At 35.9% G+C, this 25,354-nt stretch overlaps 4 protein-coding genes across 6 annotated transcripts; 1 reads left to right on the forward strand and 3 right to left on the reverse strand.

Annotated features, from left to right (window-relative positions):
• The first annotated feature begins 4,591 nt into the window (after positions 1-4,591).
• Positions 4,592-8,239, forward strand: LOC109132287 (putative sugar phosphate/phosphate translocator At1g48230). Of its 2 annotated transcripts, none has more exons than XM_087506797.1 (10): positions 4,592-5,080; positions 5,230-5,465; positions 5,726-5,833; positions 6,006-6,037; positions 6,124-6,174; positions 6,328-6,389; positions 6,492-6,753; positions 6,967-7,232; positions 7,327-7,421; positions 7,818-8,239. In XM_087506797.1, the coding sequence occupies exons 2-10, from the start codon at positions 5,373-5,375 to the stop codon at positions 7,950-7,952; spliced, it is 1,104 nt and encodes a 367-aa protein (XP_087362923.1). In that variant the 5' UTR covers positions 4,592-5,080; positions 5,230-5,372; the 3' UTR covers positions 7,953-8,239. The 2 variants fall into 2 exon arrangements, with proteins under 2 accessions (XP_087362923.1, XP_087362924.1); XM_087506798.1 differs by having other exon boundaries at positions 4,771-5,080; positions 5,224-5,465.
• A 60-nt stretch (positions 8,240-8,299) lies between these two features.
• On the reverse strand, positions 8,300-10,920 carry LOC104779211 (putative plant SNARE 12). Of its 2 annotated transcripts, none has more exons than XR_015594435.1 (10): positions 10,470-10,920; positions 10,250-10,342; positions 9,966-10,059; positions 9,841-9,878; positions 9,640-9,740; positions 9,151-9,230; positions 9,018-9,074; positions 8,838-8,930; positions 8,655-8,725; positions 8,300-8,543 (listed from the first exon to the last, which is right to left on the reverse strand). XR_015594435.1 is itself a non-coding variant. In XM_087506799.1 (10 exons), the coding sequence occupies exons 1-10, from the start codon at positions 10,544-10,546 to the stop codon at positions 8,454-8,456; spliced, it is 798 nt and encodes a 265-aa protein (XP_087362925.1). In that variant the 5' UTR covers positions 10,547-10,920; the 3' UTR covers positions 8,300-8,453. The 2 variants fall into 2 exon arrangements, 1 of the variants encoding a protein (XP_087362925.1); XM_087506799.1 differs by having other exon boundaries at positions 8,655-8,729.
• Positions 10,921-14,697: 3,777 nt separating this feature from the next.
• Positions 14,698-18,083, reverse strand: LOC104777740 (CBL-interacting serine/threonine-protein kinase 17). The gene is made up of 11 exons (XM_010502046.3): positions 17,637-18,083; positions 17,483-17,545; positions 16,552-16,623; positions 16,357-16,464; positions 16,169-16,249; positions 15,912-16,091; positions 15,634-15,825; positions 15,422-15,526; positions 15,219-15,335; positions 14,997-15,134; positions 14,698-14,908 (listed from the first exon to the last, which is right to left on the reverse strand). Exons 1-11 carry the CDS (start codon positions 17,799-17,801, stop codon positions 14,846-14,848), a joined length of 1,284 nt encoding a protein of 427 aa, XP_010500348.2. The 5' UTR covers positions 17,802-18,083; the 3' UTR covers positions 14,698-14,845.
• Positions 18,084-20,259: 2,176 nt separating this feature from the next.
• Positions 20,260-22,861, reverse strand: LOC104777741 (G protein-coupled receptor 1). The gene is made up of 10 exons (XM_010502047.3): positions 22,397-22,861; positions 22,146-22,177; positions 21,889-22,058; positions 21,630-21,724; positions 21,366-21,467; positions 21,213-21,269; positions 20,974-21,117; positions 20,811-20,881; positions 20,523-20,727; positions 20,260-20,433 (listed from the first exon to the last, which is right to left on the reverse strand). Exons 1-9 carry the CDS (start codon positions 22,577-22,579, stop codon positions 20,601-20,603), a joined length of 981 nt encoding a protein of 326 aa, XP_010500349.2. The 5' UTR covers positions 22,580-22,861; the 3' UTR covers positions 20,260-20,433; positions 20,523-20,600.
• Between the last annotated feature and the right edge of the window lie 2,493 nt (positions 22,862-25,354).

Here is a 25,354-nt window from a genome sequence, read left to right on the forward strand (position 1 = left end):
TACACCTTCTTTAGATATAATGTGTCCTAAGTAGTCCACTTTTTGTTGGGCAAACATACATTTCTTTTATTGGCAAACAGATGATTCTCCTTCAAAATTTTCATGACCACTTCCAGATGTTCTACATGTTGTTGCAGACTCTCGTTGTATACCAAAATGTCATCGAAAAATACCAGAATAAATTTCCTCAAGACTGGTCTGAATAACTCATTCATAAGTGCTTGAAATGTTGATGGAGCGTTGGTGAGCCTAAATGGCATAACCAGGAATTCATAGTGTCCATCATGAGTGCGAAAAGCGGTTTTGGGCACATCTTCTTCCTTCATTCGAATTTGATGGTAACCAGCTCTCAGGTCTAGTTTGGAGAAAAGAACAAAACCATTAAGCTCGTCTAGCAATTGATCAATCATAGGTATTGGGAACTTGTCAGGAACTGTAGCTCTGTTTAATGCTCGATAATCCACACAAAAACGCCAACTGTTATCTTTCTTTTTTACTAGGAGGACTGGACTGGAGAATGGACTTTGGCTTGGTTTAATGATGCCTGAGTCTAACATCTCCTTTACCATTTTCTCCATCACTTCTTTTTGTGCGTGTGGGTATCGATATGGACGTACACTCACAGCAGTAGTACCGCTTATAAGGGAGATAGAGTGTTCTCTTCCTCTGATTGGTGGTAGAGAAGTAGGAATCTCAAACACGCAATCATATTTTGTTAACACTGCCTGAATGCTATCATCAAGAGGTGCTACCATTGTTGTATTCACTTGTTGGTTGCACAACTCCATTGCTACTCCTTTGGAATTAACAGCATAACCACCCGTCAAAAATTTCAGAGACATCTTATTAACAAATCAGATCAGATTCTCCTTTCAAGGAAACCATTTTGCCTTGGTGAATAAATGACATCTCATTCTTTTCCCAGTTCACCTTACAATCACCCAAGGTTCTAAGCCATTACACTCCCAATATCACATCGATCTGTCCCAGTTCAAGAACAATGAAGTCAGTAGTAAACTCCAAATTCTGAGCAGAAAATGTTACCTTCTCACAAACTCCTAATCCATTTACTAAGATGCCAGTTCCCAGTTTGACATTTAGGTTTGGATTGTCTTTGCATTTAAGTTTCAGTTTCTTCGCTGCAGCAGGTGAGATAAAATTGTGAGTTGCCCCACTATCCATCATAATAACCACTGCATCTTTTCCAATTGATCCTCTTAATTTGGTAGTTGATGGACCAGATATTCCTCTAAAAAAAGAGAATGAGAGTGCCATGCACTCGCCTACAGGGTCTGTGTATGCTTCTTCATCACATTCATTCAGCACTTCGACTTCATAACCGTTGAACACTGTTAACACTCGCAACTCCTTGTTTGGGCATTTGTGTTCTCTAGACCATGGAGCATCACATTTGAAACATATCCCCTTTTTTTCTCTTTTCATCTAATTCTGCATTTGTGTTGTGTCTTCTCGGCCTTGATTCAAACCTTGTAGTCTGTTTCTCCACGTTAACAACCGGTTCTGTGAACAATGTTTTAGTCTTCCATGTGTTTGTATTGTAGAGAGGATTCCCTTTGTTTTCAGATCCAGTATTCTCCTTATTGGCTAACATAAGCTCCTTATTAACTACTCTCCTCATAATGCTTGACTCCATAGCCCTGGCTTCTGCTACCATTTCATCCAAATTACGAGGTTTTTGCATATGCACCAGCTCTTGCATTTCCTGTGTTAATTGTGTTAACCCGTTTAAGAATATCCCTTCCAGCTTTTGTTCATCAAGACCGCTTACTTGAGAGGATAAATCCTCAAATCGTTGAATGTAATCAGCTAACGTCCCTGTCTGTTTAATATATAATAAACTTTGGCTAGGTCCTCTGATCTTCAGGTTTCCAAATCTCAACATTAAGCTTGACTTAAACTGCACCCAACTTCCAAATTGTCTTGTATTCACCACCCAGTTATACCAAATTAGCGTTTCTCCGCTCAAGCTTACCGATACCAATGCTAACTTATCATCATCGTTATATCCTCCAATTCGAAAGAATCTTTCCACCCGAGCAACCCAACTGTATACTCCCACTCCATCAAAGATTGGCATTTCTACATTCTTGAGCAAATTTTCTCTAAGCCCAGGCCTAATGTTGCTATGGCAAGGTTCCTGGTTAGAAAAACGTACCTGACTGTGAATTTCTTGCGCTTGACGCGGTATCGAATGACTCGAACCACCCACTTCACGAGTTGGTTCAATCCCGGGTAAAGAGTTGAGCACCAGGTCCAATTTCCTGGTCAAATCTTCCATATCCTAATCCCGCGATCTCATCTCCTTGCTCAACGACTCAATCTTGGATCCCATCTGTGAACCCAACGATTTGATTCGTGACTCAAACTTGGTTTCGGACTTGCGCATCTCACTCAACTGATCATAAACATCGGCTAAGGACTCCTCGTGTTGTTCCGCCTCTGATAATTCGCGAACTGGTGATAATCCCATCTCCATCACCATTGTTGCGATCTTCTTCTTGATTCTTCTCGTCTCTGCGTAGCGTTAGATTCAACCCAAGATCACGACGCACCAATTTATAAGAAAAGAACTCTCCTTTATTATCTTCTGAATCAATACAACTTTTTAACAAGAGACTCTAGACGCAGTTAGACATTTCTCTCATTCCCCAGATGACACATGCGTCAATCTGTTTATTTGCAACAAACAAGCATAACAAACTTTTCCTCTTTACAAAGTATATAAAGCATGTAAAAGCTTAACTAATCCTCGCACGTGCTCCTCTCACGCTCCACACGTGCTCCATCTTCTCTATCCTTCCTTCGTATATAGACCCTATAAGGCTTATCAGGTGGCTGCACTTTGTGTGTGTATCAATCCATATTTAAGACCAGACATGAGCATTGTGGTGAAAGCACTTGAACCTCTTTTAACCCCTTCTCCGCATAGGAACTAGGTCCGTCCTATTGATCAAAATATCCAATCCCATCCCATTTCCTTCATTTGTGGGATCTTTATCGGGAAAAAAGCTTTAAAATACCCTATCTATTTTTTTTTAAAAAGTTTAATACATCATAGTTTTAAATTGGAATAAAAATACTTCTTTTAAATATTGTTGGACTAAAAATACCTTATCTTCATAATATAGGTAGATTCATACCCACGATTTAACATCCCAAAAAGACGTGACGGAATAGTGTAACGGTGTTAACTTTGTAGCTATATATTGTCTATTACATAAAATATGGTTAATGTTGGTGTAGTTTGGTGGTAAGGATTTGATTTTATCTCCTACCTCACGAGGGTTCGATGCCCATCAAATGCAGGTTTTCAGTTTTTTTTTTTTTTTGTTCTTTTCTCTAACCAACGAACGGTGGCAGTGATCTCGGCTCGGCGGAGGAGGAGGAGCTTGGCAGTGATCTCGGCTCGGCAGACCATTGGCAGAGGAGGAGGAGCTCTCGCGGTGGGAGGAAACGTAATCACTAATCAGCAACCTCCGATTGAGTATACCAGATCTGTCTCCTAGTCTGATTTGGTTTTTTTTTGGTAATAATGTTTTTGATTTAGTAAAAGCAATGGAGGCTTACCAGCTTCGTTATTTAACTGACTCCTTTCAATGGAGAATCCATTACCTGGGTCGCTGTCTCCTCCGCTGATGCTCTCTCAGTGGTGGAAGATGCACCGCAACGTTGGTTAAAAAAAAATACCAAAAAAAAAACTAAAAATTTTGTAGTTACTGGGTATCGAACCCGCGTAGGGTGGGTCATAAAATTGTAGCATTACCACAAGACCACACCGAATGTATATATCTATTAGAAAACTTGAATAAATTACCTGACTCTGTTATGCTAGTTAATGGATGTTAAATCGTGAGTATGAATCTACTAATATTATAAAGATAAAGTATTTTTAGTCTAATAATATTTAAACGAAGTATTTTTATTCTAATTTAAAAATATGAAGTATTAAACTTCCAAATAAAAATTAGATGAAGTATTTTTAAGTTTTTTCCCACTCTTCATCTCATTAACTCTTTCATTTAAGTCTCACATTTTCAAGACCTGTGTATGTCTCTGAATTATCAGATTTTATGTTTCGTGTAGGAAGAACACTCATTACAAAATTCTAGTACTACATTTTACTGAGATGGTGTGTTCTGCTACATTTCTAAATATTACAGTATAATTATATGTTTCTACTTCTATGTTTGTATCATCCGCAAGAGAAGCATGCTTACCAAGAAATAAATGTTAATCTTTTTCTTTAAAAAAATATATAATGAGCAAAAATTGTATGATGGTTATGTATAAGTATAACAACCAAAAAAAAAAAAGCTTACGGAGATTAAATTTGCGAGAAGAAAAAACACATGAGACCAGACTAATTTACAATTAACAAGTTTTATAAACATCATTAAGTAATATTTTCATGAAATAATATTTATCTAATTTACGAAATGGTATTTAAGAGAATTTGAATCTACAGTTTGCATTATTTATACGTGTTATCTAATAGATTTCGTGTTTTTAAAAAATAATAAATTTCATTTTATTGTGATTAGGAATTTAGGATAGGTTTGGAAAACATAGTGGGCCCATCATTAAATCTAAATATATCATAACTAAATTGAAAAAAAAAAAAAAGCTTGAAGTAAGTCACCCGTCAAGGACATAAAACCATAGCCGTTAGATATAAGATTTACGTGTTTCAACCTTCATCTCCACCGTCGTTTAATTTCTCCATTACTTTCAATTTTTTTCTTGCAAAGAGAGAGAGAGCATTATACAGTATACACAAACACACAGTAGCAGCAAAAAGCTCTGACTCAAACTTCTACGTCTCTCTCTCCCTGCCTAAATCTTCACCTGCTTCATCATTGATTCGCCATCGAAGGCTCTGACGCATTTTATTATCTTCTTCTACTTCTTCACTCTTACTCTTATCGGAAACATTCTTGGGGTTGGAGTTATCGGAAAAAAAAGTTTTCTTCGTATCTTGATCCCCTCTTAAACTAAGATAGATTCACACGTTTTTTTCATCTCCAAGGCCGAGATTCGCATTTCGGCTTCTCATTTCGAGGTATTGTTTCTCCGGATCTGATTACGATCTCTCAGATTTCTCCTTACTGATTTAGGATTTTTTTTGCGTCTGAGTAGCTTCAAATCCCCGATTTGGTGTTCTTAGTTGAGAAATCTCGAGTTTGATTTGTTTTTTTTGGGAAGTTTCAGATTTCGTCTATGGAATCTCAGAATCTTCTGTTGCGTGTCGTGGGATACTTCCCCATATCGTTGTGACTATCGAAGGATACTTGCATCTGGCGGTGATTTTTCTTAGGCTTTTTGCTTTGATAAGTGGAGAGAGGAAGAAGAAGATGGCTAAGATGATAAACAAGTCGCTTGTACTTACCTATATCTACTTACTGATCTACATTATACTCTCTTCTGGAGTTATACTCTACAACAAGGTGATTCTTGCTGAGCCTACTTTACTCTCTTTAACATAGTGTTTATGCAGATCTTCATATAGGATGTGTAGCTGTTGGATTTTGTTTTTGCATGCTACAGGTTGTAACTCTGAAAGTAGAATGTAGAATTGAGGTTTGAATCTAATGTTGTGTGTATATGAAATGAAACCGGAGACCTTTGTGTCTGGCTTGTACTCATTCATAGTCTTTAGTATCCTGACTTTGCTTTCTATTTTATTGTTTTTGGATTTCTTATGCAGTGGGTTCTATCTCCAAAATACTTCAATTTTCCACTTCCTATAACATTGACTATGATCCATATGGGATTCTCTGGATTTGTGGCCTTCCTTCTTATTCGGGTTTTCAAGGTACATACTAAACTCTTAGCGTTTACAGTTACACTTCCATTGGCGAAATTAATATGCTTCGTGTTCATCTTATGAGGAGTTCTCATTTGGCATTTTTTTTACCTTCTTTATGACTCTTCGAATCCTTATAAATAGTTAAGTAGTGAGTTTCTTCTCTTTTTTTTTGATGTAGGTTGTCTCTCCTGTTAAAATGACTTTCGAAATGTAAGCCAGCTTATCACGTTTTTTGGCATATATGTACGTTGTGTCTATCATCTTTCTCCTTTTTAACATATTTTCTTCAACTCCAGATATGTGACCTGTGTGGTACCTATAAGCGCATTCTTTGCATCCAGCCTCTGGTAAGCCTTTGTTCCTTGTACAGTGGAACATATTAGGTTTATAGATGCTCTCTGTCCTAGTAACATTGTCTATTTCAAATTCTGAATTTTCCGTTGCTTGTCATACCTGATGTCTAAATTGTCTCTTGAGTATTCTGTTTACCCTTTTTACAGGTTCGGAAATACTGCATATTTGCACATTTCAGTTGCCTTCATACAGATGCTCAAAGCACTAAGTATGTCAATACACAACTTCTTTTTTGGCTCAAACCCTATATTAGTATATGAATCGTTGATTATGTTGTGAAGCTTTTTAACACGCCAATATGGAATGACAGTGCCGGTAGCAACATTTCTCATGGCCGTTGTCTGTGGCACGGACAAAGCAAGGTGTGACGTGTTCATGAACATGGTGCTAGTCAGTGTTGGAGTTGTAGTATCATCCTATGGCGAAATTAATTTCAATGTAATCGGCACAGTCTACCAGGTCATGGGAATCTTTGCTGAAGCACTTAGACTGGTGCTAACTCAAGTTCTTCTTCAAAAGAAGGGCTTGACATTAAATCCAGTCACCAGCTTATACTATATAGCTCCATGCAGGTACGCAGTAGAAACCTAGCATATGTCAAAGCTTTCTTATTTGAAAATTGGCTTGAGATGAAAACTTTGTTAACTTGATGTGACCTCTTGTTCTTGTTTGTCTTATGTTGTACAGAGTTTCATGTTTGTCAACATCATGTATTATTTCTTGGTAAATGCAAGAATCTATTCTACTGCGCATTAAACTTGCAAATTTTTCCTTCTTTTGTGCAGCTTTGTTTTCCTGTCATTGCCTTGGTATGTACTGGAGAAACCAAATATAGATGTCACGCAGATCCAATTCAACTTCTGGATCTTTTTCTCAAACGCTCTCTGCGCACTTGCCTTAAACTTCTCCATATTCTTAGTAATCGGAAGAACAGGCGCTGTAACCATCCGGGTTGCTGGGGTTCTGAAAGACTGGATTCTCATAGCCCTCTCCACTGTCATATTTCCTGAATCTACAATCACTGGGCTGAACATTACTGGATATGCTATAGGTTTGTTTCTTTCCATCCCAATATCTAATTGGATAAAGCTCTAAATGTTGTGCATTGGTTAAACTATATTCTTCTTATCATGTGTTTGGCACAGCGCTCTGTGGTGTTGTAATGTACAATTACATAAAAATCAAGGATGTAAAAGCAATTCCACCAAGCACGGACAGCCTCCCTGATCGAATCACGAAGGTACATTACATTGTAAATTGAATTTTACATATTCATTCACTAGCTAAGAAAAGTAAGAAGGGATGTTCAATCCAGGTCCCGTTCGGTTTGTCGGTTTACAAACTATAGTCACCAAAGTAAACCCTAATCCTCTGTGGTTCGGTTTGAACAGTTTCAGACAGAGTTAGGTTTTCAATAAAATTTTATTCATCATTTTGAGAGAAAATTAAATTTTAGATGTGCTTATTTTGACCATATTAGGATTTGGTTGTCTTTTGGATCAATGATTTTTGTTTTGGATTCAGACTCAAACATTCGATTTTAAGGAAGTAAAAACCAACCAGTAGAACTAAGAGATAGCGAGAGCATCACCTATATGTATGCATTCATATGGATTTGGTCCAAATAATTGTGCAGGACTGGAAGGAGAAGAATTCGTCAGATGGGGGGAGCCCCAGAGGATTGGAGCTTAACGATGAAGAAGCCCCTCTGATAACGTCGCGATTGTCACATATCGGGCGGACACAGCTTGGAACCCACACTGCCGTCTAAGAATGACCCCTTATATTGTTTCACTTAGCAGGTGAAAGACATTATCTCCTTTGGAACCCAAACATTTTACAAATAGAATTTACCTCGGATTACTTAACAATGTTAGTCTTAAAAAGGAAACGCGAATGGCAGAATTATTTGTAGGGTCTCTCAATGTTATAAATGTGTTCACCAGGTGCATTAGCTCCAGAGACCATCCATTATGATCCAAACAGTTCTGAGTGTTTGTGGCCCTGGATCTGATCTCATTCCTTTTTATATAAATTTTTTCATAAAAGTATACAAAATTGGTGGCTCATGAAAATGTTGAGAAAAAATGAGAAAAAAAGATGGAGAACAAGACATTATGGATCTTATAAAAATATATTGAACTTGCTATATATTATACAACATGGTCATAAATAATAAAAGAATGATCATATATATTCTACAAAACTCTAATCAAAGCTCAGATTCACAAACGCATGCACGAAACCCTTCCCTCTCGGCCCTGCTAAACAGCTATTCTCTGAAGTCTAAGAGCTTTCTTGATTGCGCTGGGGGAGCTAGTCCAGGGATGTCTCTGATGTCTTTGTTGTTTGGGTTCACGATCTGTTTTTTTTATTTAAGCAGAGTTAAAACTTGGAACGATTACGGCTATAATAATAACATAACTTTATTTGGGCCATTATGACAAAAATGGTAGAGTCCAATGGTGATTACCTTCACAACGATTACGGCTATAACACCACAGACAATCAGAAACAGGAACGCCATTATGCATTTATCGGTGGCTACCTAAGTGAGACAGGACATAATTGGGGTTAAAAGGGAACTGTAAATTAGACACCAATTTATCTTTGAGGTGTATGAGAATATGAAAGTCCTATGAGAGTTTATACAAACCTGTCTTCCTATCTCTTTCACTAGCTGCGAAGCTTTCTTGATAGAGAACTGAATTGTGTCTAGGTCGTTCACAACGCGGCCCATTTGATCCGTCTGAAATTTTATAGGTCAGCGTATTTGGGACAGTACGGCGCCACATAAGAATATCAGGAAGAGAGGTGGTGAATGCTTTGTTGTTACCTGTCCCTTTAAAGTGGATACAGTTTGAGTGCCAACTTCGATTGTCTGATGCACAACCTGGAAAGAAACACCGGATGTTACTAGAGATATAGCATTATAGACCGAGTAGTATACACGTCTTACTCAAACTAACCTGTTTAGAGCGTTCAATAGCCTGGTCGGTCTCGTCCATCCTTTTCATTCCAGCATCGACAAGCTCTTGGTTTGACATTGCTATATAAATGATAAAATTAGAATCATAACATAATGGTCCACATTTTTCCACAGGATGGTTCTTCAAGGACAATTATTCTTGGAACACACTTCAATCTAGATATCATGTAAGCCAAAAGATAACAGGAATCCAGTCCCTTATTACCATCTACTAGAAACTTATTGACACATCAAACTACCAAGGTAAAACCATTAAAAGGTGAAAAAGGTAACAGTTATAGTCATGTATTACCCTCCACTACTGAAAAACATCAAATGATGCCAGAGCATTAGCCCATAGTACACGATTAACGATCTTCTTCTATACTCTAATATAAGCAGTTTAAGCTTCGAATATGTCAATTTTTGGAATTTTTTCTGGTTGCAGAAGAAAATCAACAGAATAGATGAACTATTTAGACGGACTCACATGAAGCCATTTGGACATTTTCTTCAGCTGTGGGTTCACTGCTGACTCCAGCTCCCGTATCAAAAAGTTCAATTTTCTTGTTGCCGAGTGTATTCAAGTACCTGAAGCAACACAACAAATGACAAGTATATTAAACACATACTGATTGGTATATGAGAACATCAAATAACAATGCAGCTCCTTGAAAGTGGACGTACTTACGTTTTTCTTAGTGCAACATAAGAGTTAAGTTCCTTAATCTGTCACATAGATCAAAGGAAATATCAACAAGCAGTTTTTGTAAGTACACATATCACTTATTACAAGTAATAAGAAGTAAAACGCACCATAGATTGTTTCTCATCATTCAATTGCTTATTTACTTCAGGAGAGTTTCGAGCTTCACCATCTTTGAGTTCACGATCAAACTCCTTAACCAACCTAAACGTCAAGCACATTCCACCATCATTAGATAACTATAGATTCTTAAAAACACAGAGATTTCAAAAAAGTCCTTGATGGCTTGATCACAAAAAAAAAGAATTGAAAACTCTATTCTACTCATGATTACGCATCTCATCAATCTCAAATATCCCACTAGGAGAAACATATATAAACTTCCAAGACTTGCCTTTTACACTCTCTCATCTTGTCAGCAAGTTCTTCAAGTTGCTTGCTTTGTCTAGTAGAATCCTTAATCTTATCCAACCTTTGAAACCCATTCCTGCAAATATAGATGTTGAATCTCTCGTTTAGAGAAAAATCTCAAAGATTGTAAATTCTCTACTGTTAGAAATATATATATATATATAGAAATTGAAGAGAAAATAGTAAGGGAGAAGAAGGCATACGCGAGTGCTCGGAAATGGTCACGGATTTCTCCGTGAATCTGCTCCAAATGAGGGCTCATCGGAAGGTCAGACGCCATACCTGCCGGAGAATTTCAGATTCCGGCTATTTTTTTAATCAAAAAAACAGAACTTTTTCTCCTCCTTCTCAACTCGACGAGCCCTAAGAGAGCAAAACCCAGAAACCCTTCCCGTAAAAATTCAAAGATTTACCGCGCTCCAAAACAAAATCCAAGGGAAAAGATCGGAGAACGATTACGCGGCAGAGCTCTCGCCGAACGGCAAAAAAAAAAAAAAAAAAAAAAAAAAAAAAAAAAAAAAAGAAAGAGAGAATTGCTGAGTCAGTGTATAATCTTTCTTTTTTTTGCTTATTTGAAAACAAAAAGTATTATTATTGTTTTTTTTTTTTTTTGCGATAATAATTAAAAAAAAAAAAAAAAAATAGGATTTGACAGCGAAGCTCCACCATGTCTGTCTTTTAGATATATAGAGCCGTTTGATGGGAGAAAAAGAAGAAAAAAAAAAAAATGAAAATGCCGTCCACATTGACATTGTGCTACTACACTCTGTCCCCGGCCCTGAGGTGAGGACATACATAATCTCCTAACCAATTAAGAAGGTAATCATCGTTACGATAAAATGTTCACTGACAAGTATTATATCGAATTATTCAAAAGTTTTACGGTTAACTCGGAGACGTTTAAATTTTTTCTTTTATGAACATATAAGGTTGTCTTGTGTTGCATATCATGGAATCATTTTACAAATCATATGAAACAATCCATACTGTAGTAGTAGCAATTCTAATCACACTCTCATTTATTGTTTAAATCACCAAGATGGTCTAAGTATGTTATCTATTACTGGATACGTTACGAGTCTTACGACTATTGTATTAGCGATGATGTGCCCAATTCATTAATGATTCAATAATCTTTCCTACAACTGCACCAACCCAGTGAAAACAGTAAGCTATGTTGGGTCAAGATTGAACAAACATAAACGGAGATCAATTTACAATGTCACATGGATTTATTACATGTTTTATTTAGAGATCAATTAATATTCCTAATATGTTTTTATAAAATTGAATATGATCACAAACACTTTTTTTTTTTTTTGGGTTTACCAAAAATATATTTGTATGATAATTTTGGATGATTATTCTTCTCTGTTAAAGAAATAAAAATTAAGAATATATATATATATATATATACACACTACAAGAAAACATAGCTGTTTCTGACGGCCAAATCAGTCGGATAACGGTCGGAAATAAGCATTTTCAACCATTAACTGACGATAATAAATCTAAAACAACCGGAAATGTTTCAAAAAAAGTAGGCATACGGCGTACAAAAAGTTTAGTTAAGAAAGGAAGAAAAAAGGGTGATACACGAGAAGCTAGATTGATCTCGACTTTACCAGCTCATGAACGGGGCTTTCATCATATTTTTTATATCAAGGGAATTTATTCTTTCAAAGCAAAGTAAAATGTAGAGCAGTCCGCCCCTGAACAAAAGCGAGGGATGGATGTCTGAGCGGTTGAAAGAGTCGGTCTTGAAAACCAAAGTAATCGAGATGGTTTGTTACAAAATATTCAATTAGATTTGAAAGTCACACAATCCATAGGGAAACCCGTTCAATTCACACATGGAAATCCATTGGAAAATCAAAAATACGCATGTCGGATGAAATTGGGTTGATGCCCGAGCAGTTAATGGGGACGGACTGTAAATTCTGAGTTCTTTGAACAAGCTCTCCACATCAATTGTGAATTGGTTCTGGCCGGGGACACCCTGGTATACTGTACTAATATGTGTAGGTCTCCGTAATTCGAAAAACATTCCTCCTAGAGTAGCTGTTAATATGAATAACAGAAACTCTGTTATATGTGAGGATTTGGCTTGACCTTGATTCTGATAGGTATGAGATTGACTGTGGAGTCAGGATCAACCATCACTCTCTTCACAGCCACACGGCTCCTCGTTCAATTATTCGAAGTCATTGGGTCCCTTTCCTCGTTCGTGAATCTCCTCCCTTCTTCCACTCCGTCCCAAATGTTTCCCCGGAGTGGTTCAAGCTACTTTGATTCTCTTATGAGATAGATGGATGAGAGGTAACACTAGGGGGTTCTAAACAATTGGTCTGGAATTTGTTTGGTTAGAAATCAGTCGAATATTTCCGACCAAAACGTTGGTTGGAATTTCATTGGTAAAATCGGTCAGATTTCGGTTTGGAAAATACCGACTAATTTCCAACGGCATAAATCGGTCAAGACTATATTACCGACGGTTATACAACTGTTTACGTTTCCAACCGATTAATGAAAATATTCTGGATATTGTCAAATTAATTTAAAATACAGAAAATGAAAATTAATAGGAAATCAAAAAATGCTAAATTAATTGTTTATTTTTTTCGTGGTGTTGTTGACGTTGTTGAAAGCGGACCCTGAGTCGAATTGATCGTGTCATGTGCAACGTCCATCAATGATGTTCATTAATTGAAAATCAGAAGATACTAAATATATATATATATATATATAAGTTATTGTCAATAAAATCACATTGATAGATTCTTATATTAACTGTTAGTCTCTCTTTTTGGAAATCTTACAACAAAAACACTAGCTAAGTTAAAACACTCAAACTCTAATTTTGAGTTTCATCATCATCTTCATCTTCAGGTGGACGACATTCCGGAAACTTGTTGTGAAGCTTCTAAGTAACATCCTTCAAGTATTGGATTATCTTGGTATTTTTCTCTTTCTCTTTAACTAACTCATAAATCTGGTTGTATGTTTCTTCTAACTTCTTGTAATTATCCAAGCTGAGTAGGAAGGGAGCATTTCACTCGTCATGGTCCGGAAGAGATCCAAATCCAAATCGGTGTCCTTTCTTTTTGGGTATTGCCTGAGAATCAACTATGCATAATGTAAAAAATATGGAAACATCATGTTTAAAATCAAAGAGTTAAGAAGTGTCAAGGATAAAAGTGTTGATCTAAGTTAGTAGAAAGCATGTCAAGAATGAAAATGAAATCCCTGCACCTTACGAACCATATCGTTGATCTCAGAACAAGAGAGCATGGTAGCCTGAACTGATCCATCTGCAAGTGGCTCTTTAGATTGGAGGTCATTCACCTGTTCTTTTAAAGTCTTCACAATCCGCTTAGCGTTCTTGTAGACAATCTTGCCAGTTTTTTTACTTTTATAAACATCCTCAATGAAAGCCAGGATATAAGGCTCCACTCCACCATTTTCAATAGTCTTATATACATGGAAAAAGAACATAATTAATATCCATTGAAATGATAATTCTTAATAAATATAAATAAATTCAAATTTACCATTTCATATTTACGCCTACAGAATTATTTAGCTCCATTGTAGTGCACTACAAAAAAAAAAGGCCTTTTCCATATATATTGTTTAAGAAATTTCTATGTAAAAAAACTTTCAAAATTAGAGACCGGAATCGTTGGCTTCAGTGGTTTCTCCTGTGGGTCGGGCTTGACTGCAATTCCTTCACCATCTGGGTTGCTTCTTCTGTTTTGTGAGTTAGTTGCTGCCAGTCCTGCAACTTTCTCATCACGCCAGAGATGAATATACTTTTTCCATAAATCACCTGACATATGTACATGTTTCTCTTAATTGCATTTCCATGTCTTTCCACTCAGCTAAGTTCTTGGAGAAAGAATAGGCAGCTTGTGTCTCAAACCCCCTCTCAACTGTTTTTGTTATGTTGGGATCCCAGTTAAACTCTTGTTGAACGAAAAAGAAAAAACACATGAAGTAAATAACAAGAGAAAAACATGATGTGAATCAAACATATATTATAGAAGGAATCTTAAAATGGTTACTTAAAACAGACTGTTTATTGACCGAGTTTAAAATCCGTCGGAAATTGGTTGCAAAACAGTCGACCTTTACCAACCAATATATTCGTCGGTAATTTCCGACCGATTTTCAACAATATGAATGTGTCGCTAATTTCCAACTAATTACTAACCATTTTTTATTCTAACGGTTGGAATATGGTCGTTATATAAACCGACAAGTCAGAAACTTAGTCAGAACTGGTAATGTTTTATTGTAGTTATACTTTTTTGGCAAACTTTATTTTTCATGTAATATATATATATATATATATATATATATATTGAATTATCAAATCATCCAACATATTTTTGGACCGAAAAACAATGGTCCTAAATTATCGAGTTTGAGTTTCCAAAAAAAAAACATTTTCAAGAATGTATATATACGAGTCTTTTGAGATTTTGGCTACATACACAAAAATCTAGTTGATATTTACATATAAATCCAGTGATCCTGAACATAAATTTGAATAGGCTGACATTTTTTCTGCTATTAGCTACGTTAAAAGCTCCTGTACTTGTGATGATGAGCCCACTTCTTTCAATAATCTCTCGTACAACTGCATAATGCCACAAGTTATTTTTTGCGTCAAGATTGAATAAAGATAAACACAAAGATTAACTAACGTTACAAGAAGAGTACGTTACCTGTTTATAAAGAGACGAATCACCATGTGATTTTCTTAGTTCAACCACATTCAGGGACGGGCTGATCTCAAAAACCTCAGCAGTTACTGATAAACCGCATTGCCCTTTTCGAGTGCTTTCTTCTTTGATTGCTTTTATCTGAAGCAACATCAGTTCCCCCAACCACTATAATTTACTTACAACTCCTCAAGTAAAGCAAAAGAGTTAAAATTAGAATCTCACCCTTGCGTGTTTCTTCTGTAAAGAAAAACCCATCTCCCTAAAGATCGTTTCAATTTTCTCCAACAAATTTATGGCTAAGCTATTTGACGTGAATCGTGTCTGCCTCTCTGATGCTTTCTGATCATTAGCAAACGTTTATTCAAAGCTTAGGACAATCTTGGAACAGAGTGAACGAGGACATGAATGTTAAAATGTATGGTTACCTCTTTCTCAAAGAAACCTGAGAGGTCGAGAAACGAAGACATTCCAATTAACTGAAACGCGTTGATAACGGTTGGAGAATCAGGGATCTTCTCTTCTTCAGATACCTTCATCATATATATATATAAAAAAAAAGACAAGACTTTGAGTGAGGCCATTGCACTTGATCCAAATTCATAGGAACCAAACATGATGAGATGAAACAGATTCTTACATCTTCTTGGATTGAGTATGCATCGTCATCCTCATCGTAGGTTGAAGGAGTGTATTCATGCCTGAACCAATCATTGGCCTTAATATTTGCAATTGTCATCCTCGTGACTGGATTTGGATCAAGCATTCTCTTGATCATGATTTTGGCACCCGGTGTTATCCATCTAGGTATTGGGGGATCTCCTTTGAAAATCTGAAAAAAGATTAGAGCGTCGAGTGTGTTTGATCAAAACATAAACTACAAATACTAAAAGAAGCAAATAAAGAAAAAAACAGTACCTTCCGGCAAAGAGCTGCGAGGTTTGTATCATCAAAAGGGAGAGATCCGGTAAGAATAACATACAAGATTACTCCACACGACCATATATCTGATGCTGCACCATCATACCCTTCGTTATCTAGAACCTCAGGCGCGACGTAATTAGGACTACCACAAGTAGTATGTAGCAATCCATCTTCCTAACATGTCAAAACCAAAAAAAAGTTCGAACATGTTTTGCTGCTGTGTATATAGGTTTAGGATATTTGGTAAATACCCTAAAATGTTGAGGCAGAGAACTAAGGCCAAAATCAGTTATTTTAATGTGCCCCTTTGCATCAAGAAGAACATTCTCTAGCTGCAAAACGGGAAACTTGATATTAGAACATGTGGTCAATATAGTCAATACTACAGACAAAGTTAATTTGAAGCTTTCATTAGTCAATAAAAGTTGTAAACATAGACCTTGAGATCCCTGTGGTAAACGCCCTTGTTATGACAATAGCTGATTCCATCAATCAACTGCTGAAACATTTTTCTTCCTTCTATTTCTGGAAGCTTTCCTTTAGAGACCTAAGACATCAGAGCATATATTTAAGACTAGAAATTTTGGTATGTAGAAACCAACATTTTGCTAACTAAAAGAAATAGGATTCTTACAATTCTATCAAATAAGTCTCCTCCGGTGACTAATTCTAGGACCATGTAAATCTTGGTTTTGCTTGCCAAGACCTGCAAAAGTATACCATAAAGAATTTGCGTATCAAGGAAACTAAAATCTGTTGAAGGATTATGAAACCCTTGAATTAGGAAGAACAAAAAAGTGAGCTACGTTATGAGGAAAACTTCCACGTCAAGAAAGAACGTGGACCAAGTCGCCGTTGAATCAACAACATCCAAAACCTTATCGGTTGCTTGCGAGAGAAGTAATTTGTAAAATACCCATTGAAGGAAGAATTGATGAATATTTTAGTGGGTTCACGTAATTGAAATGTATAAAACGAGTTTTTACTATATATAATTAATAGTCAAAACTCGATTGGAATTTAATACTAAGATGAGGCAATTGTGATTTGTGATGATGATTGCATTGGCATCGTCATTACCCCCAAATGGTCAATTTTTTGGGACCTATCTCATAATTGATTTGGTCATGGTCTTTAAAACTTTTGTCCACCAATTAATGGACGTCATGAAGAAAAATTACACTAGAAGAAATTAATTTAGTTATATACGTTAAGTAGGGCTAATAAGCAACGTGAAAAGGCAAATTTAATTTGCGTGGTCACGAATTAAAGACTAGTCACACACACACACACACACACAAAAGAAAACAGAAACAAATATCAAAATATTAATTAACAAAAATTGACGGTTAACTTTTTAATATACTTCTACGCAATCTAAACAAAAAAGTTTGAGAAGTTTAATGTTTAGTCGTCATCAAAAATATTCTAATTGTGTAGTCAAATGATAACCCCAAATCTGATACTCAACTTAAGACAATATTAAATAAAAAAAAGAATCTTTGGATAGAATTTGTATTTTCCTTAATTAAGTAGTAAATTATGCAACAATTTACTTAAATTACCTCATGTAACCTCACAATGTTTGGATGCTTTAAAACTTTGAGTGTTCGAATCTCTCTCTTGATCTGTAAAATTTCAATCAAGAATGGATTGAGTTACACGAATCCACCACTAATCAAATTGAGAAATCGAGATAGATGAGGTGATAGAAGAAACCTGAAAGGAGACGTTAAGACGAGTGATACGAGACTTGTCGATGATCTTGACGGCAAATGATTGGCCAGAAACAGTATCCGTTGCGTACTTGACTTTTGCAGAGTTGCCCTCTCCGAGTGTCCTCCCTAGCTCGTATTTACCGACACGCATTCCCGTTGTCACCATCAAATTCAGATTCCGGATATTATACAAACAGAGAATCTAAATCAAATAGATGGATCAAAGGAGACGACTAAGCTATATGGGTCTATGGTTATGTTTATAAGAGCGTTATATTTATATATATACAAAGAGTGAGATTGAGGAGAAGAAGAGAGAAAAAGTGGCGGCTGGATTTGGAGAGAGTAACACGCAACTCTATCCCTTTGTTTCCTCCTTCATCGCCCTTCTTCTCAATTTATTATTCTTTGCATTGATTTTTTTTTTTTTTTACTATATTTCCATAACAATTTCTAGAAACAATTTAAAAGTTATTTAAAATCAATAAATCTAAATATTAGTGTAATTATGACGAGGTGAGTTAAATTCATTTCGTTCGGATAACACGCATGACATTTTTTTTTTAAAAAAAAAACTCGCATAACATTTTAGTATTGTTCAAGAAAGCGGTCTAGACAGCCGCTAGGCGTTCAGCAGATGCCTAAATAACCGTCTAAACCGTTTAAAATTACATATGTAGTTATAAACATTTATAAGTTGTTAATATAAATTAAATAAATGTATTTTCTTACTTTTGTTTATAATTTATAATTTTTTTATTTTTATAATATATATTTTGATATAATTATATATATATATATAATATTTTATGTTGTAAACGCCTAAACCGCTTAAAAATCGTTTAGATTCCGGCTAGGCGCTAGGCGTTGGGTCACCGTCCAGATACCGCCAAACGCTTTCTTGAACACTGCATTTTGGGTTAAGTTTTGTTCCCACTTCCCGGTCGTAGATATGTACAAAGTCATAAATCATTATCAAAACTTGAAAACATGAAAGATTACACCTGGATTCTCACATGAAAGATTACATTACATCAATACCATGCGTCACTCATGCTTACGTTACGACGAGCCTTGTTGTAGTTTTGTTGCAATGCAAATTTTGTCGGTAATTGGGTCGACAGTATCCATATATCGGCCCATTAGTCAATTAGGGTGACTTCTTTGTGTTATGAATAACTAGATACTTGCAGTTGTTTTTATTTCTTTGTAAATTGTAATTTTCCAGACGCAATAACACTTTTAGAATCTTTAACTCAAGAAAAGTGATCCGAGATAACAACTATAATTGTTTGTGTAAATGATGTAATGTTTCCAGGCATCAGATTTTACACGTTTCTCGAATTTAGCATAATAGTACTAGAAAAGTTTGGTGTCTCTGTCCTCTTGTGTTCGTACCAAAGTGCATGAATGTATTTTGTACTTTGTTTGACATTGCTTTATCTCAATCTGTGTGTAAGCGGTAGTGTACTTTTAATATATAGTGTCAAATTTTTGAGTATTGTACTTCTCCATTTGGCTGCCTCAACTAGTTAAGACTTGAGAGCTCCTGCTTGTTGTTGCTGGTGCAGAATCAGATGGTGGTTCTTTAGTAACGGTGGTGACATAATCAACTCATGAATTCATCAAGATGATGAACCTTCGTATCAAAGAAACATGGCATGAACACCTCTGTTTCCTCTCATCTCCTGGTTTAGACATTAGGCCCAAAAGATGTGTGATTGCTTTGCCACTTTTGTTATACAAGTTTGGTTTGCGTAGATTCATTGTTAACGGATGCTTGTAAAAAAATTCATGTTTGCTCATATGCAAGGCTCAAAAACCTTTGAGATCAACACCGATGTGAACGTGACAGACTTTGTTTTCTTCTTCTCCGTTGCATTTGTGGCTGCTTTTGCAAAAACTCTTATGTACCTAACTTTCTTATTAGGAATCTTGAACCATTATTAAGTGTATAAATGATTAATTTCAGTTGTGTTCTTAAACCTAAACACACAAGAACAAAAAGCATGCATTGGAGATATAAAGGATCAATTCAAGTCTTCAAGAACATGACGCTATCACTCTGATCGATAAACATCAAACTAAAACATCCAGCTAAATATTTAACCCCATTAATAGACAGTCCTCGTCTAAAAGGAAGGTGAGGACAAAAGTCCACTCGAGGCAGAGCCACCTTTTCCCACAAACCTCCAGCCTGGAGGTTTGTGGTCAAAGACCCAATGTTCTGATAATGAACGGATATCCGATCTTAGAGTTCACAAAGGTATCATCCCAACTGAGTAGAGTACTTCGTACTCGTCGTTAACAGGGTCATGTCAAGAATAGTAACACATAGATGTTCGGGAAGCCGAGGTTTTGAATTTTATGGCGGGTAAGGTCACAAGTTGTCTAGTGGATAAACGACACCGTTAGACTTTCTGAGGTACATTATTTGAACTTTTCTGGATTGGGAAAACACCTGGTTGTAAGTATGCATTAGCTGTGGAGATGATGCATAACGTGTACATGTCTTGAGTCATAGTCTTCTCAGGTGTAAAATGTAAAACTCCTTTTTGGGTCTTGCTGGGAATTTAGACTGCTTGTTGTGGATGTTGAAATTCTAAATCTGACAAGATAAGATCTTTGTAACTTAACTCTCCAACATTTTCATGGAAGTACGGTAACTTCAAATCAAGATCAAAAGACCTCACAATGATTTTTTTTTCATACAAAAAAATAAAAGATTGTCAAGTTCGTGTTCCCAAAGAATGATTCATATACATTGACGACCTGTTGTGCATCCTCCTTCACCATATCTAAGAGAGAAACCAAAATGACCATATTGGTACACTCATTGAAGTGAAAAAGAAAATGAAATACAAAACAAACAACCAATGAAACTTACCAATCTTCATCCAAATGCTACTATCATCCGCCCCCTTCTGGTTATTGGTCCATGAAATACATTGTTGAAATGTTAGTGTCATTGCTGGTCCTCGGTCTTGAGAGAGACCATTTCACTTCGCTGTTGTTGTTGCTGATGTAAAATCAGATGGTTTTTAGGTCTTAAATTGCTAGGAAGCCATCGATATAGCCGCTCCGGCAAAAATCTAGCAGACCAAATGTGTAAGGAAAATCAAGCTTCAATGATTCTTGGGAATATAGCAAACGAAAGAGAATGGTGATGACTTACAGTTCTAGTCTTTCATGGATTGCTCGACGCACTGAGCTGTTGAAACCATAGGCTATTGAATTGAACAAGCCCTGAAAATACAGTATTCAGAACAGCGACTTGGGATGAGCAAAAGATGATCAATAAAGAATTTTATGATTGCTTTGTTTGAGGGTTTTGCTACCATTAGTGCAGCTGTCCCAACGTCAAGAACTGAAAGCCAGAAGATCTTATGGCCTGGCTCGATAAAATCATGAATACGGTTAATGGTGCCGAATGCCCATGATCCTATTAAAATGAGTGGATAGTATCCCCATCGGTTCAACACCTGTGGTTTCAGGAAACAAGCAGTGAGGTACAAACGATGACACAAATCGACTCACATGATACCAAACTAGCATTGGCAGTATAAGAAAGACAGACCTTTAACTCTGCTCTATTATCAAATTGATCGACTCGGTCTGACATTCCGACTGCCATCTGAAATTAATATCAGCATATAAGTACTCAGCAAAGTGTATCAACAATGTTATATGACTACTTTCAGAAAGAGAATGTTGAAAGAGGATAACATACACGTCTAGCATTTCTGAGCATCCGTATCACTTGGAAGTATGTAAACCCATTGTAGAGAATGGCTCCCCAAAGAGGAGCGTAAAATGTTAAGAAATGAACAGCCTGCAAGTCGAAAAATGAGATGAGTTCCAGTATGAAGAAGCGATAAGAACTAGTTGCACAAAAAATGTTCTAATGCCTTTGTCAGAAACAAGTAACCAATCACATGATAGCATAGAACTCGGGAATTGAAATCTTTGTGCTCAAACTAGCATTCTGTCATACCTTTCCTTTAAGTCCAGTTTGTGTCCAGCACCACGGCCCCAAATGGGAATGGTTATTACCAAAAGAACGTATGACAGTCACTACCAAGGAAGTTCCTAAAAAAAGTAGATCAAATCAAAGATTTACGTTACTAAATAGCAATGCAGAGATACACATCCAAACCTTAAACCCAAGAATGGATGTTCAAACAAATGAGAACAGAAACACGAAGAGATTTCCCGAATCATTGATATATAATAGAGCATTATATTTTGCATACCCCAAACATACAAATGAAACATAGCTTCCAAATCCTCCACATCAGTTTTATGCTTGACCACAGTCCGATGAAGAGTGAAAGCAATTGTGGTTGTCCACAAGAACGATGCTACACAGAAGAAATGAGTGGTGTAGCCTTGTGCATAACAAATGAACCCCTTTGAGGGATCCCTACATGATCAAAGAGGTAACAATCATCTTATGAAAAAAAAAACTCAAGAAGAGAGAGTCACCACAACTAAAGGTAGATAAACATACCCAACGATTAGGAAGAAACTGCAGAGCATATCCTGCAACAATCAAAAACATTGCTAGTAATCAGCAATAGAGCTTAAAATCCTCACATGGACCTTAGTTAGCTATGCAACAAGTCATAATACGAAGAATCGTAGAAGAAAGAAGCAAAACAGTACATAATCCTAGATCTAGCATGATCTAATTTTGCTGGAACTTGAACTAAATCAGCTTCAGGTACTACTACATCAAAAGACAAGAACGAAGAAACTTACAGAGAGAGCAAGGTAGAAGACGAGCTTGAAAGAGAACTTTCGAAGTTCTTTGAAGAGACAATAGCAGAGAACGACGAAGGCTGAGCCGACGAACGAGAGACTGGAAGCGCCGGTGTTAATCGCCGTAATAATGCTGCGATCTCCGGCTGTTAAGCCTCCGCCGGCTGTGAGCACCGCCGACATTGTTATATGTAGTTCCGAAACCGATCTGAGGGATTTGATTGACGTTTTCCGCGTTTAGTGTTCGTCGTTTCCGTCGCGTGGTATCTTCCCCGACGGACGTTGCGTGGTGGGCTAACCTCTCACCCGGGTCGGCTCGGTCGGGTCAAGTTATGTCCACTGAACCCGTCATACCCTCTTCTTTAGGCCCATTACTCAATATCCAAAACGAATTTTGTTTAAATGGCAACAAACTTACGAGAACAAAATAGAAAATAGAGTTTTTTTTTCTTCAAATCACACCAAAATCAGTTTTTACACGGACTTTATTAATTACATAATTTCATTAGTACCGTAATTACGAATTTTCTTCGTAGATAAAAATCTTGTATGATGGCTTGCCTAAGTACACATGTAAAGTTCAATTTCCTCCGTTGACTTAATTACTAACAATGGATCGACATTTATATTCGTTCAACTATAAAAAAAAAAAGATATAACTAAGCATTGGTAAATTATATAAAATAAGCATATATATACTAAATCATTTGATATTGGCATAAATTAATAACGTTGGAAATGTTTACTTCAACTGAGAGGTATACAGAAAAATACTCTTCCTCTTGGAATATGACCCGTCATCTAATCTAATTTTTCTAATTTGGATAATTTATAAAACATGTCATTATCCTTTCGGTTTTGCATACAAAAAGGGTACACCTGATTTTGTCTGTATTAAACTATTGTTTCATTCGTACTCCATTCATGAAATAGACGTCTACATGACTTACATATACATACTTTTTTTCTTCTTCATATTTTCTTGTGGTTTTAATTCTTAAACTATATTTCTCTTCCGGTATCTCCAAGTTTTTAACCCTTACAAGACATCTCACGTACCATTGAGCTTATATAATTTATATATACGAAACCTATTCATATTCATTCGTCCAGAGATATAAATTAAGCGCTCACATATATTATATAGACACATGCATATGATGTCATCGTAACCATATATATTTATAAGATCAGCTGCATGTAATCATTGATCATCATCGTCACTAATGAGGATGTAAACAGGCTTTTATTTTTTTGGGGGAAGACGACCATCACCAGTATTCTTCTCCTTCTTCGAGAGTTCCATCTCTAAGGTACTATATATATTTCTCTTTAAGTTCTTAAGCGATGTTTATCCTCTCTCTGTCTCTCCATTTGAAAATTAACAAGAACAAACACCAATTTGATTTTATCCAGGTTATTGTATTTGTTTTGATATATATGGGTATTAATTAGTTTCTGTTATAAATACAAACTCTCTTTCGTTTCAAACCACAAATATCATCCCGCCACCAAACTTGAACACAAAGTTTATGTTGTAGTTTGGATTATCATATTGTGTTTCATTTCTTTTCCTTAACCACTAAATCATGCCACAAATACCGAAGTTCTTTCACAACACACTCAATTGCATCCAAACGATCCTTCGTGACATGGTATTTACTTATATATTGTACTTTGATAAAAAACCAAGTTGTATATCGATGTAATCTAAAGAAAGATAATTAATATACACAATATTTTGCTACGTTTAGGAATTCACGTTTCTTTCTTTTGTTTGTTTTACAGTATGTTCATGGTTCGATGCTATATTACCAATTATCTCTCAATAAAACACGTTTCCTTTTTTTAAGATACGGTAAAATATTAATAAAAATCTCAAGACATCACACTTGATTAATAAACACAACAGTTATTTTTTGGTAACCATTCACTCATTTTAAAGTTGAACTCTATGATTGGTATAATTCAAACCGAAAAGAATAAGGTTTTTGTTGGTTTCTAGTCCCGAAAAACAAAATTTACATAGTAAACATCAACAAATCGTTTTCTACATTTACGAGATAAACAATATGCCTTGACATATTGAAGAACATAATTATATTTACAAAACTGGCTTGACAAATAAGCTCACATATTTAGTTATTTACATTTCAATTTGATAGTATATATAATCGTTGATCATATGTAGAGTTATGATTTTCTCATTTTCATCATACATAATGATTTTCCTATCGAATCAAGGCCTTGTTCGTTTATTCATTTGGACGGACCATCTGAATGAACTATTCGTTTTTGTCAAAAAAAGAGCATCATCCAGAATCATTCACATGGATCATCTGAATGAATTTTAAAATTTTAGGCAAAATTTTAAAACTCATTTGGATAATTCTAATTGGACCATTTGGATGAAGATGATTCATTCAAAAATAACATTGAATAACAAAGAAATTCTTATAAACCATCCAAATGAACTATTTTTTTATCTTGTTTGTTTGATCATTTGACATTGAGATAGACCATTAAGATGTATTATTTAAATCGATCATTTAGATGTAAATGCTAATTGATGAGACGAATAGGGCCTAAGGCTTTTTTCCTTTGCGGTAAAAGAATCCAATAAAAATGCAGATAGTTGGGAGTAGATTTACCTAGCAAGGCACAAACTTCATAGCCCAATAATTGCCTTACGGACCATACAATATCTATATCATTATACCAAATTATGATCAAAACTCTCCAAAAATCTTCAAGTAAGTCAATAACTTAACTTGTAAACCAATGGTCACTAACAGCTTTGAGTTTGAGTATGATTAGGACATACTCCTCACTCCTCAATCTTTCCTTTTGTCTTAAACATGTTTTCAAGCTTTTTATTATTTTATATGAAACCCCCTGCACTAAAAACACTACACACATACGGCAATACGCTATTCCTCTTTTTACGTGGTTTTTATT

The sequence above is a fragment of the Camelina sativa genome, chromosome 3 (genome assembly GCF_030686135.1).
Source record: "Camelina sativa cultivar CO46 ecotype springtype chromosome 3, ASM3068613v1".
Taxonomy (NCBI): Eukaryota; Viridiplantae; Streptophyta; class Magnoliopsida; order Brassicales; family Brassicaceae; genus Camelina; species Camelina sativa.

Coding starts and splice junctions, on each gene's coding strand:
- LOC109132287 (XM_087506797.1), top strand. CDS start 5,373: ATGGCTAAGATGATAAACAAGTCGCTTGTACTTACCTATATCTACTTA. Junction 6,390..6,491: donor ACAGATGCTCAAAGCACTAA/GTATGTCAATAC, acceptor ATGGAATGACAG/TGCCGGTAGCAACATTTCTC. Junction 6,754..6,966: donor TACTATATAGCTCCATGCAG/GTACGCAGTAGA, acceptor TCTTTTGTGCAG/CTTTGTTTTCCTGTCATTGC.
- LOC104779211 (XM_087506799.1), bottom strand. CDS start 10,546: ATGGCGTCTGACCTTCCGATGAGCCCTCATTTGGAGCAGATTCACGGA. Junction 10,343..10,469: donor GACCATTTCCGAGCACTCGC/GTATGCCTTCTT, acceptor CTATATTTGCAG/GAATGGGTTTCAAAGGTTGG. Junction 8,544..8,654: donor TAGCCGTAATCGTTGTGAAG/GTAATCACCATT, acceptor TAAAAAAAACAG/ATCGTGAACCCAAACAACAA.
- LOC104777740 (XM_010502046.3), bottom strand. CDS start 17,801: ATGGTGACAACGGGAATGCGTGTCGGTAAATACGAGCTAGGGAGGACA. Junction 16,465..16,551: donor GAGACTTATTTGATAGAATT/GTAAGAATCCTA, acceptor CTGATGTCTTAG/GTCTCTAAAGGAAAGCTTCC. Junction 15,336..15,421: donor CAGGTTTCTTTGAGAAAGAG/GTAACCATACAT, acceptor GCTAATGATCAG/AAAGCATCAGAGAGGCAGAC.
- LOC104777741 (XM_010502047.3), bottom strand. CDS start 22,579: ATGTCGGCGGTGCTCACAGCCGGCGGAGGCTTAACAGCCGGAGATCGC. Junction 21,725..21,888: donor GTTTCATTTGTATGTTTGGG/GTATGCAAAATA, acceptor TACTTTTTTTAG/GAACTTCCTTGGTAGTGACT. Junction 21,270..21,365: donor TGCTCAGAAATGCTAGACGT/GTATGTTATCCT, acceptor TATTAATTTCAG/ATGGCAGTCGGAATGTCAGA.